This window comes from Melitaea cinxia, chromosome 12 (assembly GCF_905220565.1).
Source record: "Melitaea cinxia chromosome 12, ilMelCinx1.1, whole genome shotgun sequence".
NCBI lineage: Eukaryota > Metazoa > Arthropoda > Insecta > Lepidoptera > Nymphalidae > Melitaea > Melitaea cinxia.
The window spans coordinates 15,252,725-15,272,200 of record NC_059405.1 but is presented as its reverse complement, the minus strand read 5'-3'; the positions used below and the strand labels follow the sequence as shown (position 1 = coordinate 15,272,200).

Below are 19,476 nucleotides of genomic sequence, written 5' to 3'. Positions count from 1 at the left end.
CATCTTCACAAATTCCTCACTACGTCAATAGTGCACCGATATGATTATATACACCGCTCACTTTAATTATTAATTATATCTCTCATAAAGACTACTATTTACAACTCATTTGATTTTTGGCAATTATTTAACTAGCGGTAAATAGAAAAATAAACAATAGTTTACGAAATACAAGAGCTTATCCGACATTTGTTGAACTGAATGACTGATCGGTGATTGGTTGAACGACGTATACGTCCAATATAGCCAACCCTACAGCTTTAACTGCAGTTTTAAATTTTTTTTTTGGAAACTCTCAGTTTTTAGTATAGTTTATTGCTTATGCTGCTAGCGCTATCTGTTTTATTTGCTACGTAGTTGTCCGTGAACTAAGTCAGGGAATCCCCGCGAATGCTTTGACTTTCCAGATATATGTACTTGACCGTAAATTCCGTCATTCGTCTGATTAGAATTGTTTAGTTTCTTTTTTGTTCAGTTAACGTTGTGAGTTGAGCAAAAAGTTACGAACATGCATAGCAGTAGTAGTGATAGTTAGTCAGATGTTGACAAATCCCCAGCAAGAAAGAAGAAAGCAGTGAGATACGAGCGAAAATTTATCTTACTATGGACTATGGCTCGATCAGCTTTTCATCGATGATTTTGCCAATGGCAAGTGCTGAAAATGTATTGAAGTCCGCAAACAGGATCCGTTTTTTGACAGTACAATAGTGGGTTAAGCCGCTTAGCTGCGGTTAACTGAAAATATTTGATTGTTTAATTGATTGTTTAATTGAATTTTTTGGTAAATTATAATTTTTTTTTTTTTTTTTTTTTTTTTTTTTTTTTTTTTTTTTTTTTTTTTTTTTTTAAATATATAGACTAGCGCTTGACTGCGATCTCACCTGAAGTCAAGTGAAGATGCAGCCTAAGGTGGTGCGCGCTTGCCTAGAAGATGCCTATTCACTCTTGATTTAAAGATACCTAAGTTATAGTTCGTTGGAAAAACGGAAGCCGGAAGGGCATTCCAAATTTTAGCGGTGCGAATTAGGAACGAGGAAGCAAATCGTTTAGTGCGAGATCGTGGGATTTCAACCACATAGCGGTGCAGATTCATGCGATGCCTTGCGGTTCGGTGGTAGAAAGGTGATGGTGGAACCAAATTGTATAGTTCTAGAGCACACTCTCCGAAATATAACCTGTAAAATACCGACAAACAGGCAACCTTGCGCCGATGTTCGAGACTTTGAAGTCTAGAGCGAACCAGCGATTTGTCACCGATGAGTCTTCTGGCGCGTCGATCCACAGAATCCAAAGCAGCGAGCTGGTACTTGGCAGAGCCATCCCATAAGTGGCTGCAGTACTCCATACACGATCGAACTTGTGCTTGGTAGAGAGTAAGAAGCTGTTCCGGTGTGAAGTACTGCCTGACTTTATTGAGGATACCAAGTTTCTTACCAGCAATTTTTGCCTTGGATTCTATGCATTGTCCGAAGTTCATATTAGACGAAATATTTATGCCTAGAAGATCAATACTATCGGTGATCGGAACAGATACACCCCGGAAAGTTGGGGCTAATGGGAATGGACTCCGTTTAGCAGTGAAAAGACACGCTTGTGTTTTGGAAGCATTAAATTTGACTAGGTTGGCGTCACCCCAATCGGATACCTCTTTCAAAGCCAAATTCATGCGTTCAACCAGGGCCTCTCTATGCTCATGAGTTTCAGCCCCACCAGCTCGGGGACCGGACACGTATCTCTCCGTAACAGTGCTGTCATCCGCGTATCCAAAGATACCGGGCCTGAGGAGGTCATTTATGTGGATCAAGAAGAGGGTTGCAGAGAGAACTGATCCCTGAGGGACACCGGCATTAACCGCCATCAACTCAGACGAGGAGCCATCTAAGACCACCCGAAATGATCGTCCACTCAGGAAATCTGATATCCAGTCACACAAGCTCGGGGGTATTCCGTAAGCTGAAAGCTTGCTCAATAGGCTCTCATGCCAGACCCGGTCAAATGCCTTCGATACATCAAGTGAGACAGCTAGCGCTTCTCCGTGCTTGTCCAAGGCTTCGCCCCAGATGTGCGAGGCGTACACTAAAAGATCCCCCGTGGACCTGTTACGGCGGAAACCGTATTGCTGGTCCGACAGGAGGTCATTCAACTCGAGGTATGCTAGGAGTTTTTGATTCAGTATACGCTCCAAACTTTTACTCAGTATGGAGGTGATCGCGATAGGTCTATAGTTAGCCGGGTCGGCACGACTACCTTTTTTAGGTACAGGTTGTACGTTGGCAATCTTCCATGCTTTAGGGACTTGAGCAGATTTTAGAGAGAGGCGGTACAAGCGCGTGAGAATAGGAGACAACTCAGGAGCACAGTGTTTAAGTACTCTTGCTGGTATCCCGTCAGGACCACTAGCCTTATTCACGTCCAAGTTACGGAGTACTCTCAAAACCTCAGTTTGGCGAATGCGTAGTTCTGACATAACAGAGTCGCAAGGTGGATGTCTGGGCGGTGAAGCACTACCTGCATCAAGGAGCGAATTTTCTATAAACAGATTCGCTAAAAGGTTAGCCTTTTCTGTCGCAGTAAAGGCCAGCGATCCATCTGGTTTAAGCAGAGGAGGCAGCGAGGGACGGCAGAAGCTCATTTCAACCGACTTGGAGAGTGACCAAAATGCTCTACTACCGCGCGGATGGGAAGCTAGTTGGGCTCCGATGCGTTTAATACGGTTGAAACGAGCTTTTTTAAGAACCCTTTTGTAGGATTTGGCAGCAGAGTTGAACGCTCTCTTCCTCGTAGTTATATCCGGAGATTTAAGGGTACGGGCTTCAGCCCACGCTGCAAACGCTGAGTCCTTACGGGCTGCAGCTTCGGCACATTCTGCATTATACCACCTAGGGATCTTGCCATCTAGTGATACATCAGCAAATGGAATGAAGTACTCCATCCCCTGACGTATCACTTCCGATATTTCTTGTTCGCAACTCGACGGATCACTGGAAGAGAAGCAAGTCTGCCGCCAAGGGTAGGATGCAAAAAAGTGTCGCATCTCATCCCAATCTGCCGACTTATATCGCCACACACGTCTGGTTACGGTAGGACCTGTATCCAGAGGGTGAAAGTTAGATACTGACTTTACCACACAGTGATCAGATGTGCCCAGGGGAGCTGCAACTGATACCGAGGACCGGTCAGGGTCAGTTGTCAACAGAAGGTCCAAACAATTAGGTGTATGGTCGTCAACGTCGGGTACTCGTGTTGCTTCTTGGACTAGCTGGGTAAGATCTAGCGACAGAGCAAATTTGAGCGCCTTTCTCCCGGCGTGGTCGGTATTCTGGTATGGGAACAGCCAGTCCTGGTGGTGAGCGTTAAAATCCCCCAGAAATACCATTTGGGCAGCAGGATACCGACGTTGGACCATGTCAGCCGTCTCACTGAGATAGTCGAACATCCGAGTCGTCTCCCGATCACCACTATGCGACCGATAGGTACAGGCATACACAATCTGCTCCATGCCCGTATTTTATATCATTGATTCTAATAAACTTATCTAAGACAACACAAAAAGAAGATGGCACTAAAGTTAGAAGAAAACAAACATTAACCGGCCGCGGGGTGTTTTTGGGAAGCATATCATATGATAGTAGACATGTGTAAGTAATGCAATTGATACATTACGCGTGATATTACTCGAACATGAAATATGGCATCACACATTACGCGACGAAATGAAGTATTACACATCACACTTGACATTACGCGCTCTGTTCGGTCGGAATGTTGGATTTCTTATCTATTTGCTCTGTCTAACTTCACTTACTGAGTGAGACACGGTGATGCGCGGCGCACTTTTGCAACCAGTCATAACCTCACTCTCTAGCTCTACATTATTTTCGATAGTATGAGTGAGAGCGAGCTACTGAGCCGTGGCGAGTTTCCGTCATTTTTTTAAGTGAAATATGAATCGTATTTAAGAATGCTAAGGCATATTATAGCACAACACTGTACGTAATACTTTTTAATAATGCGTTACGCACTTGACTGCCGCTAAAACTCGAGTTCAAATTTCAGCTTTTGCATTTATTAAAATGTTTTGTTTGTTTATGTTGCTTGTGAAAATAAAATTATAAATGAAGTATTGACATAAAAAAAGTAATCATTGTATGTATATAAAGTTGATTTTTAAATACGCCAGTATTCATGGTCATTAGTTTATTCCTAACTTATATTATAAACTAGCTGCGTCCCGCGGTTTCACTCGCGTAGTTCCCGTTCCTGTGATGATTCCGGGATAAAAAGTAGCCTAAGGCTCTCCAAGGTCTGTTTTATCTGTATACCAAAATTTGACAAATTCGGTTCAGCCGTTTTGACGTGAAAGAAGGACGAACAAACAAACACACATTTATAATATTAGTAGGGATACGAAAGTAACTCTATCTAACGTTTTCTGATTTTGATGAAATTTGGTATCAATAATCACATGGGGATCGAAACTAAACGGGTAAAATCGCGGATCACGGCTAGTATTAATTTAGTTGTCCATTTGTATTGCCAGTCCTAAGCCTGGAATAAATATCCCAATTTTCCTTGGGGTTTACTTAAGTATGAAGGGAAACCAACTTTTTTTACAAATCAAAGCTAATTTTAGAACAAACTTTTAGAAAACCAAAACAAAAAAAAACAAAACAAATATTATGAATTTTTAGCCAGTTTCCACCTCTCATTTACCATTTTTATGCTAAAGTGATGTTTAGTCTGCTACGTAGTACACCGAACACCGTACACTTAAACATACTAGTACAAAATCTCATGGAATGTTTGGTGTGATGACAATTACGTGATATATAGCATTTCATAAGAAATATCTCACGCCGAACAGTACACATTTCGGGTAATGTTCGGTGTGATGGTGTGATGCCATATTACTCAGTACGAAATGTAATGTAATATTACATTACATTTTGAAGCACTGTTTTGCGCAAGTCTATATGATAGTGATACAGTTAATTTCAGACAATTAAAAAACAAATGATGGAGAGATCCTTCCTCCAAGTCACATTCACATAAGGAACTGTCACGAATCCGTAATTTAGCCAAGAACACAGGTGTGCAGGAGAAACCCAATCGTATACGGATAATTATCGACGTAGTTATTTTACCTAGTTCGGAGTATTTAAAAAACCATGGCTTGATAGGAATACACGGCTGGATATTGCCATAATATTTATCTGTTACTAGTCTTGAAGATTGCCATAATCTATCCCAAGATTTATCCAAACATTGCTTAGCCAAACAACTTATCGCAGCCTAGGCGAATGGCGTCTTTTGCACGTATGTTTGCCACCTCATCCTCATCTACCTGCTAGCCTAGCGTGGCAAGCGCTACTTCAATATTCGACTGATAACATTTGAACAGTATCTCTTTTATCTTAAGAGTAATGGGAAGATTATTTTTAGCATGAAATAAACTTTTCAATAATAAATATGGGCTATTTAACATAGAAAGAATTTTTAAATCGGACCAGTATTTTCAGAGATTAGTGCTTTCAAACAAACAAACATACGAACTCTTCAGCTTTATAATATTAGTATAGATTTTATTTGACATAATGTATGTTTATTACTTTTAATATTTAATTTGATTAAAACTGATAATCATGTGATTATTTTTGTTTTTAATTCCCTCTCTAAATGTATTATATGTATTTATTACCGTTTTTAACAAATAAAAAGATAAAGCTGTAGATTTACATTTTACTCTTTTTAAATTTGATACTTACAGTTTTGTACACTTTTTTTCTGTCATTTCTACAGTTTAGCCTAGGATCAAGTCGATGGCTCTTAAGTATACTGAGTCAACTAACAACTTTTGATAATTTAATTTTTTAAGATATTAATAACATTTACTTCATTTCCTATCTACCTATGTAACAAAAAAATAAAGTTATTAAAAGTAGAGTTGACTCAGTATACTTAGGAGCCATCGAAGTATGCTCCTTCATCCTAGAGTTTAGCTCTAGGATGAAGGAGCTGGGGTTGGCAACTCTGTATACGTCCAAAAATACAGATAGAAATAATGGTACATACCATGGATCAAGTCATACTTCATCCTAGGTACATACCAAGAAGCGTACATATATACCACATACATACATACATAGCATTTGGTCATAGTTAAAGTCAAACAAGATAAATCGTAATCAAGTGCTATTCACTGTGGCTATTCACATTGAGTTTTATATATAATTTCCAAAATTTATATCTTTTCAATAAATACTATTATAATTAGTGAATAAAATTATTAGTTTAGTAACATTTAATTATTACACATTGGATTGGACAGCAAAAAAACAAGAGTCCAACGCTGCGTACTATCTAGCAATAAACAAAATTGTTACGAATTTTTAAATACAAAGTTGTCCGTTGGGTCAGCGATATTTGTTTGCTATTTATAAATGTTTTTTAAAGTAATATAATTTATATAATGTTAGATTCAAGGTGTTCGGATAATGAGGTATCGAGAAGAGACATACCTTCTTTTATAGAACCTCGTCCGCCTCTAGTGTCTAATCCGTTTATGAGACCTAGGCCTCAAAAGGGAACAAACCTATTAGAACTCTTCGAAGAAGAATCAGAATGTGAAGAACCTGAGTTAGTGCAAGTTTACTTGCGACTGAAACCGTGCAATACGGTCAGCAATCTATACGAAGTTCGATCTGATCGTTATTTGATTACATCTCTGGATACCACAACAGCCGGTCATGGAAGGCGAACTCAGCACAATGTCTCTAAAATGTACACATTTTCGCACATCTTTGGTCCAGAAAGTAATCAAAAAGTGAGTAAACAGTCGTTTAAGAAATTCACAATTTATAATAAACGCAAATATTTCTGTAAAGTTTTATGATTATAAAGATTATAATTGTTTTCCCCAAATTTTAGGAGATATTCGAACATGTCGTGAAGGACAATTTGAAGAAGCTTCCAGAAGGTAACAGCTTTACCCTCCTCACATACGGAGCATCAGGTTCAGGGAAGACATTTACCCTTATGGGCACTGTAGCTGCTCCGGGCTTAGTACCACGTTCATTAGAATATGTCTTCAAGGTTGTCGAGGCCGCACAAACACCAGTGTTTAAACCCTCTGAGATTGGTGCTGAGAAACTAAGTTACGCAGAACAGGATTATGAATTACAGGTATCTATTTATATATTTCAACACGTTAAACGCCGGCTTGATGTTTTAATTTTTCTGTATGGGTCATGGGACATCATGTAGTCGACACACAATTTTTCCATTGGTGCCGCGGGGGAAACCACATGAACGATGGAGCCAGAAGCAACTTAAAAAATACGACTTAGGAAAATATTTTATATAGTGTAAGGATAAATAAGTAATATCTTTAAGATTGGATATGGTAGTGCACTAAAAACTTATCATAACATTTTGTAAATAAGGACTTTTAAACTGGCTCCATGGACTAAACAAGTTAGGCCCAACTGGTGTCCCCCATGGCGTTCAACGTGTTAAATAATAAAGTAAGATGTATTATAAGTAATATAGTTTATTTATGTTATTAAAGTTAAGTAGATAAAATAAAATCTAATAAATACATTCTAATCATGTACTTTCTTAAAATTGTGGAAATAAATATATTATTAGTGACCCTTTTGTGTATCCTAACTGTCTTGCACAAATGTTGATTTTCCAAAGGCATATTGTGAATGCAAATTCTTAAATTTCTCTTATATTTCTGAAATTTTAACCCCTTTACACATATCCCATACATTTTGTCATGTGGTTACCGATGTGCGGTCACAGTGACCGCTAAATTATTTTGTTAGTTATAATAAAATTAATAATGTTTTCCATAAAACATTGATTTTTAGGGGGTTTAGGCAAATAAAGAACTATATTTAAACAAATTAATACAAAAAAATATAAATCAATTTGAATTTATACACAACCATAAACTTTTTAACATTTTGGCAAATTACACTTGACATTAATAATAACTAAATTATAAGTTCAATTTACTGTCAAATAAAAAACTAACAATTTTATCTAAACAAGGGGTTGAACAAATATAAGGAAAATAAATACCATACATATTTGATACAGAACTAAAAATTTTGACACTGTATAAACATAACACAAAATCAGTGCATATTTTTTAAAGATTATTTTTACAAAGATTACACTGATGGGATGAATGTATTTTCAATTTTAGTGGACAAATGCCATAGTTTGCCATAGTCTTGGTTTAATTACTTTAACTCCCAATTTACATATAATAACTGCATTCACATAAACTTTTATTAAAATTAGTATGAGTAAGTTTAATGACACAAGTGAAATCGTTTTCAGTGGGTGAAAAAATTGAGGCAGATCTCTGCTCCGCTGAGAGACAGGTATCGGCGAATGAGTGCTCAACTCTTTGGAGACCTTACTTCTAGCAATATTGATCTCTCTAATAGAACTAGACACTATGTGTGGGTAAGTGAAAGTTTTTACACATATTTAACTTGATTTTAGCGTATGAATTGTAATATCTTATTGACAGTTTTACATACATATAAATCTTAATGATAGTTTTAATTTTTTTTTTTTTGTGAATGACTTGACAGTAACTAATCAAAAAAAAAAAAAAAGAATTAACTAGATTTGTGCTATCTTTCTGGTTGTTCAGAAGCTATGTGTGTAGTACACACATTACTGAAATTCATTTTTATATATAATTATAGATACATAATTTTACATAAATATTATTATTTTAAAACTAAAAATACCATAATTCTTACAGGTGTCATTTATAGAGATTTACAATGAAGGCGTATATGATTTATTAGCAGCAGATAGAAGAACTGCTTCAAAATTAGCTATCAGAGAAGATTCCAGTGGGAATGTGTATGTCAAGGTAATATTAGAAAAAATACAACTACACGATTGACATCATTGTGTTTATTTTTAAGTATAACTTATTCTTTGTTGTTAAGTACAACACAGAATAAAAAATAGATCTCGATAAAATTTAAATGGGACCTCACGACAAGCACTAGCTTTCAACAAAATAATAATCATCAGAATTGGTTCACCCAGTAAATAATCATGACGTAACACACAAAATTATAATTGATTGTTCGCAAACGAAAAAAACCGACTTCAATTACATCGGCAAGCAATACAACGTAAGTAGACGAAAAAAATTAACAAACGCACTAGTCGTCACTACGATTTTCGAGGGTTTCCCTCGATTTCTCTGGGATTCCATCATCAGATTCTCGTTTCCTTATGATGGTACCACACTTGGAATATTGCTTTTCCAACGATACCAATAACGACAAAGTTATCCCAGAACATACATAAAATATATACTCTTCTCCTTTTTTGAAGTCGGTTAAAAACAGACAAATTGAGATTGCTTTTTGAGGTAAGCCAAAGGTTACTAATAACACAAAGAAAATTACTGTCTCTACGTGTATGATTAGATCAAGATTTTTTTATTCAAAAAAAAAAACGAGTTTGCTTTAGACCACACCACTGAAATAAAACTTTCTATTTTCACTGACTTATATCTCCCTCTCAACTTCCGTTCGCCATGGCCGATCACACCTTTCGTAACGCTCTCGTTACTACTCATTCACCAGCTTACTCCCCAAGTCAAGCGTGCGTAAAGAAATTTCCCATTCAAAAATTTTGTACATGATGAAGTATAACTCTCTACTAGTGGAAGTCTCTACCAGCGTCTGTGTTTCCGGAAAACTATAACCTGGGGATCAAGTTAGGGTAAATAAGATGGGGGAAGGGTAAGCATGCTCCATCTTAGACTCCATTTTCACTTATCATCAGGTGAAATAGCGGTCAAACGCAAGCCTATCTCATCATCATTACAGCCTATCACAGCCCACTGCTGGACATAGGCCTCCACAAGTTTACGCCAAAAATAGCGTGAACTCATGTGTTTTGCCCATAGTCACCACGCTGGGCAGGCGGGTTGGTGACCGCGGGGCTGGCTATGTCGCACCGAAGACGCTGCTGCCCGTCTTCGACCTGTGTATTTCAAAGCCAGCAGTTGGATGGTTATCCCGCCAATGGTCGGCTTTTTAAGTTCGAAGGTGGTAGCGGAACTGTGTTATCCCTTAGTCGCCTCTTACGACACCCACGGGAAGAGAGGGGGTGGATAAATTCTTTAGTCCCGTAGCCACACAGTACAAGCCTATCTATGTATAAAAAATAATAATAATTTAAACAGGGGGCGACTCAAGCGTTTGTGAGGTCCGGTGAAGAAGCCTACGACATAATGGTTGCGGGGAAGCATAACTTACAAGTGGCAGCTACGGGTATCCACGCTCAGTCTTCAAGGTCCCATTGTATTTTCACCATCACTATGCTTACGGAAACGAGTAAGTTTTGTTTTATATTATGTGAAGTATGCTACTCCTGTCCTGGTACAGTTTATAGATAATGCATATGCATCTGTATAAAAAAATTAATTTGTGTATGTGTTAAAGGCTAAAATTTCAGAATCTGACTCAAAGTGACGGTCTTTTTTTTAAGTGCGTTACGATATGAAACAAGATTACTTATACATCTTATACATATCGTAGGTTGTGTTTTTCCGAATAATTTAGTATCTTTTAACATATATAACAATATGGAATACATTACACGATACTTTATATTCTCAGTGAAAAAAAAATCTCTCGTAGGCTACTTTTCACTAGTTTCACTACTGTCATGTGTGTATTGCGCACACACTTCTGTGTACTGTGTGTACTTTAAAGGTCGACGTACTCCCCAGTAGAGCTGCTCAAGATTTTGAGCAGGATATTTCCTGCTGGGCCCTACCTCAGGCATCAGTTAACTGTTGCTTGAAGTTATTGGGATGGATTTTTCTAGAGTCGTTGTAGATTTCGCTTGAGGGGTTCACGGATAAACAAACACTATTTATGTGTAAAACGGAATATTTATCATGTTTGTTATCGGTAGTTTTAAGTTCCCGATATTTTCCCAACACTTTGGGAAATGGGCACTACAGTTATGGGTAGACTAAATTTTAGTTAGTGAACGATAAAATAATTATTGGCAGCCGTAACGGGTCACCTTCTCTCTTTTTATTTTACGCTTGTCCTGTTAAATTTACTTAAAACATTAAGAAATTATATACCTAAACGTTCGAAAATCTAATAAGTGATTTTTGAGTTTAAAAACGTGACCTACTATACTCCCACTGCTTGGTTACCACCCGTAGCATTTACTTAGACTCCCCCTGTCTGCAAGTTTTCACGTAGTAATTCAAAAGTATGGTTTAAATATTTTTTTGACTCAAGTTTGTCTTTACTAATACGGTGCTAGTCGCGTGACGCCCAGAACGCGTTCATACCTATAACTATGACGAAAACCAAGATCACCCCCCCCCCCGTTTCTGTTACCAAGCGTGGTATTTCACTCTTGAAAAGGTCATGGAGTGCGGTAGGTCCTCACCGCGTGCCGACGGCTACCGCCGCATTGGTACTACAGGAAGTTAACTGAGGTAGGGCACAGCAGAAATTTCCTGCTCAAATTATGGAGCAGCCCGACTACCCCGTACCCCGACCTTACAGAAGATCACAGCAAAATAATACTGTTTTTAAGCAGTATTGTGTTCCTGTTGGTGAGTAAGGTGACCAGAGCTCCTGGGGGGATTGGGTCGGCAGCGCGCTTGCGATGCTTCTGGTGTTACAGGCGTCTATAAGCTACGGTAATCTCTTACCATCAGGTGAGCCGTACGCTTGTTTCCCGACCTAGTGATATAAAAAAAAAAAAAAAAAAAAAAGTGTCCGCCCTTAGGCGACGGCGTGCGCGGCGCGTGCGTGCGGCTGTGCGACCTGGCGGGCTGCGAGCGCGCGGCGCGCACGCGCAACACGGGCGCGCGCATGGCGGAGTCGCGCGCCATCAACTCGTCGCTGCACGTGCTGGAGCGCTGCCTGCGCACGCTGCGGCGGCGGCGCGGCGCGCTCGTGCCCTACCGCGAGTCCAAGCTCACGCGCCTGCTGGGCGCCGGCCTGAGCGGCGCGCGCGGCGAGGCCGTGTCCATGGTGGTGACGCTCAACCCCGCGCCCGCCGCCGCCGCCGAGACGCGCCACGTGCTGCAGCTGGCCGCCGTCGCGCGCGACATCCGTGAGTGCGAGCTTCATCATCATCATTACAGCCTATACAGTCCACTGCTAGACATAGGCCTCCCTAATGACAACAATAATTAAAGTAAGGCGCAATATAATTCTTTGTCTTTTTGCATGTAAGATATCAATTAAGTTTAGCATAATTTTGGTCGGTGGACTCACGTCTGCATTAGGGATACTAAGATAGAATAATTAGGTCTCTTAATATAAGCTGCAGTAGTGTAACAAGTAAACGATCAGTAATAAAACTAAAAATCGGAATAACAAAAGCATGGGCACTTTAAGCCTGTGGACATAACTTTATTTAAAAAAAAAAAGACATAGGCCTCCACGAGTTTACGTCAAAAATAACGTGAACTCGTGTGTTTTGCCCGTAGTCACCACGCTGGGCAGGCGGGTTGGTGACCGCAGTACTGGCTTTGTCGCACCGAAGACGCTGCTGCCCGTCTTCGGCCAGTTGTTGTTGTTCGGCCAGAGTTAGCCTTAAGTGTGGTATATACTGTAACATATTCTATGCTTAGCTATGTACGAATGATAAAAACAATATCAAAATCAAAAACAACTTTATTCAAGTAGAAATTAACAAGAGCACCTACCTATAAGTTGTTAGTCACGATTGTTATCATGTACACCTCATAAAAGGGAATACATCTGCCAACCCGTATTGGAACACCGTGGTGTATATATATATAACGAATCCAGTCTGTACAGTAAAAAACCTAACATTATGAACAAAAATTTTTATTTATAAAAATTAACACCACCAACACTAACAAAATCAGAATAAGTAGATATTTTTTTTTCAAAAATATAAAATATATATTCTATAAATATATAGGTAATCGTCATATATAATCTTTGAATATACATAATATACCTACCCAATTTAGATAATAAGTTTCCTTTTTATGTCTGGGTTATCTGGAAGAAATGGCTAATTAGCTAAAAGTCTGCCCATTGTACTTCATTGTCTGTAACTATCTTTATGCTTTATTTGTAATATATTTGTGGTGTACAATAAAGTATAAAATAAATAAATATATAACCATCATTTTCTTCCGCAGAAATCAACAATACCATCTCTGACTACCCTAGCTCCTTAGAAAGCAGCACACGAGACTCGACCTTCGCTTGTAGCTCGGAAGTCATGAAACTGCGCACTGAAAATGAACGTCTGCATTTTGAATTAATTCAGTAAGAATAACCTTTCATATTAATTTAAAATTTATTAAAAATCAAACTGATATTTGATTACTATTTCATCTTCAAGTTTTTTAATTGTAAAGCAATAGAGAAAAAAAGATTAAAATAACTATGTATTATTTCATAGTTAGTTTATATATATATATATATATATATATATATATAAATAGGTCAGCAAAACAATTTATACTCAAATTCTTCAGATTATCACGTCAGAGGTGTATACCTCAGGTTAACTGATTTTACGTTTAGTCAATTGGTACGAGAACAGGTTTATTTGTCAACATTTTTTCCGAATTTATCATAATAACAAAAAATCATTTTCAACATGTTTAAAATTACAGTTTCAACATTTGCTAAAAATTATTTTTAATGGTCACAGACCATGTTTTCTGTACAATACTTAAAGCACTAACAAAATACAAAAAACTATTTGTAATGCTTGTATAATATAATAAATAATATAATACTATGTCTTATATACTTAACTATGTATAACTTGACTACACTTAACTGTGAGACATACTGGCAGATACTGCATGAACAGCATATTTTAGGGCGCAAGCAAGGAATAAAGAGTTATTATCTTGTATGGAGCAACACCAAGCAGAGGCCGCGGATACTATGAGGGAGATCGTGGAAGAGGCGAAGGAAATCTCGAGGCAGTACTACGAGGAACAGATACAGGCTCTGAGGACTGAGGTAAAGCTATAAACTGTGTTTTTTATACTCTAAAGACGGCAAACAAGCGTAAGGGCCATCTGGTATTGAGTGGTTACGGTAGCCAATGGACGTCTGCAACACTAGAAGCATCGCAAACCTGTTTCCAGTTTTACCTCTAATCCCCCTTGCATTTCTAGTCACCTTACCACAGGAACATAACACTGCTTGAGATCAGTCCCATTTATCTGTGAAGTCCTGTAAAGTTGAGGTACACGTTCGGTTGAGCTGTTCTAAATTTTGAGCAGGATATTTCCTGCTGTGCCTTACCCAATGTACTACAGACTTGTAGATCGTCCTTAAAGACACACTATAGCTACTTACGAAGTTAACTATTTATTATATTAGTAGGACAGTAAATGACGTTTTTATATACATAACAAGGTCGGCATACAAGCGTACGGGTCATCTGATGGTAAGCTATTACCGTAGCTTATAGGCGTCTGCAACACGCAACACCAGAAGCATCGCAAGCGCGTTGTCGACCCTATCCCTCCCTCTCCAAGAGTTCTGGTCACCTTACTCACAAACAGGAACACAACACTGCTTGAAAGCAGTATTATTTAGCTGTCCTCTTCTGTGAGGTCGAGGTACTTCCCCAGTCGGGTTGCTCCATATTTTAAGCAGGAAATTTCCTGCCGCACCTTAGTTCAAACTGAGTTTCAAAGAGTTCAAGTTTCAAAAGAGTAACTGCGGACTTTCTTGCCGATTCTTCTCTGCAAAATCTACATTCTGAATCGGTGGTAGCTTCACTTTTACAAAAATAATAATTTATTTTTAAAGTTTTAATTTGTAAAATGATGATTCGAAAGTGCTCTTAGAGCCTATTTGAATAAAGCTATTTTTGATTTGATTTGAGTTTAAGATACTTAAATTTTATCCATGTTATTAATTTTAAGAAGTAAATGATACCATAAAATATATAATATCTACTTGTAAAAATTTCGTCAAAATTTAACAAAGTGATTTCTTTCAGATGGATGAATTGGTCGAAGAATATGAAAATAAACTAAGTAAAGTAAGACATTCTTCAGTTGATGGAACTCCGTCAAAGCTTCTACAGAACAAGGTATTGTGTAAACAATTACAAGTATGATTAGCTTAATTAGAAAAAAAAATTACTTTGTCAGTAATAAGATTATTTTTGTTTCAGATTACACAGTTGATGACTGATATAGCAATATTAGAGGTATTTTTTCATATAATTATAAAAAAGTTAAGATACCCTCACTTATGATTTTAATCTGTATTAACAAACAAACAATAAAAATCTTTAAGTGTGCTTTTACTGGTCAGTCATAATTAGTGCGTTAAAATAATTTATTACAATAGTTTAAATTATTTTTAGGAAAATTTAACAGCTGAACGCTTAGCCCGTGCGAGAGCTGAGGAGGAAGTACAACATTTACGTGCTTGTATCGACGAAAGAGATGGTAATGTTGACAAAAACTTTAATAATATACCTACTATCCATACGATTGTGTGTAATTGTATTTGGTTGTTAAGCACCTTTACGTATTAGAATTAAACTAACTCTTGACCAAAATAGATGCGTGCATCATTCTGCGAATCTATAGATAAAAAACATACAAAAGACATGTTAGCTATCGAGGATAAATTAGACTGATTCAGAAGATTCAATATATCCGTAAATTTTTTTGATTTGATAATTAATCTTATTTTAAGATGCAATACCTTCAAAAATATGAACAATTTAAATGATCCACTTTTATTTAAAAAATAATCTATTTATTTTGTATATTTTATAGAAAAAGCTGATGATCAGAATGCAAACGAAGATGTGATGTCACTAACTGATAGTGAAAATAGCGAAGATGAAACAGACTCGTGCAACGAAAGCTTGGAGCCGACATTTAGAAAGGAAGACATAAATCGCTCTAGAATGATAAGGCAAAGTCTCATAAAGCAGACTAGTTTTATTAGCGAACATTCTGAAAACAGCGCTCTTAATAAAACATCCGATACTATCAAAGATGATCAAAATGATCATGACTGTACCTATGAAACTGGTGAAGATACAATAAACAAAATAGATAGTATTATAGACAATGTTGATCCTGTAAAAGATGGTAGTGTTTTGAATGACGATAAAGTTTATATTAAGAAACAGAGAAGTACGTATTCATTTGATAATAAAATAAATAACTCTATTAAAGAAGATGCTGTGGTAAAAGGGAATTCTTCTAGAATTACTTATTCTGTAAATAATCCTGATATTACAGATGATAGTGTGTACGTAAGTAACGATTCAGATGACCGAAGTGAATTAAAGAAATCACTAAACGATGATAAAACGGATGTATCTAAAGATAGCTTGCTGGAAACCGAGATAGACGACGTCGAGGATGTCGATAAAAAGCCTGGTACGTTTATAAATAAGATTATAAGTTGTATTAGGGAGTCTACAAACGAAAGTAATAACTCGTTAGCTCAATTCGAGCGTTTAGAATTGGCTGCGAATGCCTACAAAAGTGATAAAGAACATGTAGATGATAAATTAACTGAATTTAAAGTTGTAAAAGAAAAAAGAAATTACTTTGATGAAGAAACTACAAACAAATCGCCGGAAACGCCAGCAACTGTTATAAAATCAAAAGAAAAGAAAATTTATTTCGATAATATTGATGTGAGGTCATCAAGTAAAAAACCTATGAACATAGAGCTAAAAACCAAAATTGACGATTATCGGTCACCGTCAATCGTTAGAGACGATGTCACGAATGATTATGAACCAAATGTAATAAAAAAACTACTCGGAGAAAGTATCACTAGACAAGCCGAAGCTATAAACTCAGTACACAAATTGAAGCTTACAAAAAAGTGTGATTCTATAGATATTTTCGAAAGTCTTGACTCCCCAATAATAGGTGTTAAAAAAAATAATCAACAAGTTGAAACAATTCGGAAATCTATTGATAATCTTGCTATAGCTGCGATCGAAACAAAAATGGAAATAAAGGTTGAAGGAAAATTTGAATTGTCACCTGAAGATAAAATAATAACTGAATCTCCAATTAAAATGAAAGTAGAAAAAGTTTCTCCTGAAATTGCTAAAGTTGATGAGAAAACATCTTCAAAGAACGATAATCTACATAAAACTTTTCAAGAACTAAACGAGGAATCTCAACTACAAAATACTACAAAAGTCGATAATACAATTGAAGAATTCGAAAACATCTATAAAGATATATCAGAACCACGATCAACAGAATTCGATTTGCTTGTATCCCAAGATAAGACAAACCCTGAAGAAACAATTAATAATCAAACTGAATCAGATGAAATGAAATACAATTTACGTCATAAATCCAAATCCGAAAAACCAAAAAACGAAACAGAAAAAGCGAAAAACAAGAATATATATGAGGAAATAAAAATGGAGAGCCTGCCCAAGTGTGAAAGTAAACCGAAGACAAAAAGAAATTTAAGATTACGCAGACGTAAGAATCAGTCTGATGAAGATGAGGGGTCGGAAAGAGAAAATAAACTAAAGGATATTGTTAATCTCCAGACTGAATATTCTGATGTAACTTTAGATGTACCCGCTCAAGTTAAAGAAAGTAAAGATATACCATCGCCGGAACAGCTACCGGAAAGTGAAAACGTTCCACCGATGCTTGGGATACAGAGCTGTCCATCTAAAAGGTATACAGTCAAGTTATTAAACTTAATTTTTTTGTTCTATTTCTCAATTTAACCCTCTTTTCTGCATGTGTATTTAAGTGACTTTAAAAAGAGGGTTTTTTTTTAACGCGGAACATTGTTCGAATGGTACCTGACAGTTTCGGACGGTACCTATGTTAGGTAAGAGTCGAACATCCGGTATATTTATTTGTAAAAATTATTAAATCCTTTACTTTTAGTATTATAGTTAATGCGGTTTATAGACATGGTGTGATAAAAGGGAATAATAGCTGACAAAGATGATTGAAAAAAATAATAATCTGTGTGTGCATTTCACCCGGCAGAAGAGAAACTTATAAAAAGTAGCCCACGTTTATGTCGTTATATCGGTTTCTTAATCGTGACGCATTTTTGTTTCATCGAGTTACAAATCACAATGATTCTAAAGAACTTTCACTTCAAAAAGTGTAATAATTGTGTTTTGTGTGTGTACACAGTTGTTTATTTGCCTTGCCTAAAATTACTATAAATTGTTTTATATATTTTCAGTGTAACTCGCAGTCGTAGAAAGCTGTTTACTCCGCGGGCGGAGCCTTTAGAAGAGAGTATGAGTCAAATGGGAGACAGTAATGAACGCATTTATGTCCCAAGACCGTCCTATCACCGTCCCAGAGCTCGTCGCAAGCTATAAATTACAAAACGAATATTCCAACTAAATATATATTTATACACATGTATATATAGGTGTTCCACTCCTAACTACGTTCCTTCAAATGGAAATTTTAGTTTTATGCGGAATTTATTATTAATATTTAATTTTATCGACGTTTTTAGGGCTAAAAAATTGTACTGAACGATTGTGTAGAAGTAAGTTGCCAGAGTAGCTTATTTATTAGGACAAAGTCAAATTTAAAATGGTCTAGGATTTACGTGGAACGTGATCTATTTACATCTATAGAACCCAACATTTTAAGGAACGCAGTTAGGAAAAGAACAACCTTTATATTTTAATAACAACGAAATTTTACTTTCTGGCAACACTTTATTTTAAATGTTCTGTTGCTGGTTTATTTCAAAACTTGACTATTTTACAACATGTTTTTTAAAATGACTGGATGTCCTCATTCACTCAATGTAATTATTATAGTGTATAGCCAAATAAAATTGTGTTACTTATTTGTGTATTTCATTTTAGGTGTTCCATTCATGTAACATGTACATGGGTTAGCCAAAATAATTTCAAAGGGATAACGAGGAACAATAAAAAAGTATTTTAATAAAAGAAGTGATTGTTGCTACCTAGCATATCCGACCTAAGATGTATTAATGGAAATATCGAGAAGCATATTAAACGCGATGCAACTGTATCCTTGTAGTTTTTCTAGTTGTTTTGTATTCGTTGCTAATGGGGTCAACTTGACAAATGTTAATATAAACTTAGCGATTGTTGTACCTTTAGTTATTCGAAACACCTATGTAGATCAAGCCCATCGCTTAGTGACAACTGATTTGGGTATAGCTTGTGTTAATGGTATTATAATATTAGGTACATATTCTTAAGAAAAGATCAGAACTTATAAATAATTTAAAAAATCATAGATATTTTTAACGATCAAATTTTAAATTTAAAATAACGATTAAATTGTATTTATCAGCAAAGTGATCAGTTTTTAGTATTTTTACAAATTATTTATCTTTAATTCTTTGATTTCTTTTATTTTAATCTGATATTGTAGTTAATTTAATTGTAAAACACTATCTT

General features: G+C 36.5%; 2 protein-coding genes across 2 annotated transcripts; one reads left to right on the top strand and one right to left on the bottom strand.

Moving 5' to 3' along the window:
* Nucleotides 1–721: 721 nt before the first annotated feature.
* On the bottom strand, nt 722–3,499 carry LOC123658285. Its single transcript, XM_045593722.1, has 2 exons — nt 2,422–3,499; nt 722–735 (listed from the first exon to the last, which is right to left on the bottom strand). Exons 1-2 carry the CDS (start codon nt 3,497–3,499, stop codon nt 722–724), a joined length of 1,092 nt encoding a protein of 363 aa, XP_045449678.1.
* A 2,964-nt stretch (nt 3,500–6,463) lies between these two features.
* LOC123658182 (kinesin-like protein KIF20B) lies at nt 6,464–18,890 on the top strand. The gene is made up of 13 exons (XM_045593622.1): nt 6,464–6,823; nt 6,928–7,182; nt 8,353–8,481; nt 8,789–8,902; nt 10,238–10,388; nt 11,815–12,144; nt 13,211–13,340; nt 13,907–14,051; nt 15,046–15,138; nt 15,223–15,258; nt 15,418–15,502; nt 15,839–17,735; nt 18,264–18,890. Exons 1-13 carry the CDS (start codon nt 6,470–6,472, stop codon nt 18,403–18,405), a joined length of 3,861 nt encoding a protein of 1,286 aa, XP_045449578.1. The 5' UTR covers nt 6,464–6,469; the 3' UTR covers nt 18,406–18,890.
* The last annotated feature ends 586 nt before the right edge of the window (nt 18,891–19,476 follow it).

Coding starts and splice junctions, on each gene's coding strand:
- LOC123658285 (XM_045593722.1), bottom strand. CDS start 3,499: ATGGAGCAGATTGTGTATGCCTGTACCTATCGGTCGCATAGTGGTGAT.
- LOC123658182 (XM_045593622.1), top strand. CDS start 6,470: ATGTTAGATTCAAGGTGTTCGGATAATGAGGTATCGAGAAGAGACATA. Junction 7,183..8,352: donor AACAGGATTATGAATTACAG/GTATCTATTTAT, acceptor AATCGTTTTCAG/TGGGTGAAAAAATTGAGGCA. Junction 15,139..15,222: donor CAAAGCTTCTACAGAACAAG/GTATTGTGTAAA, acceptor TTTTTGTTTCAG/ATTACACAGTTGATGACTGA.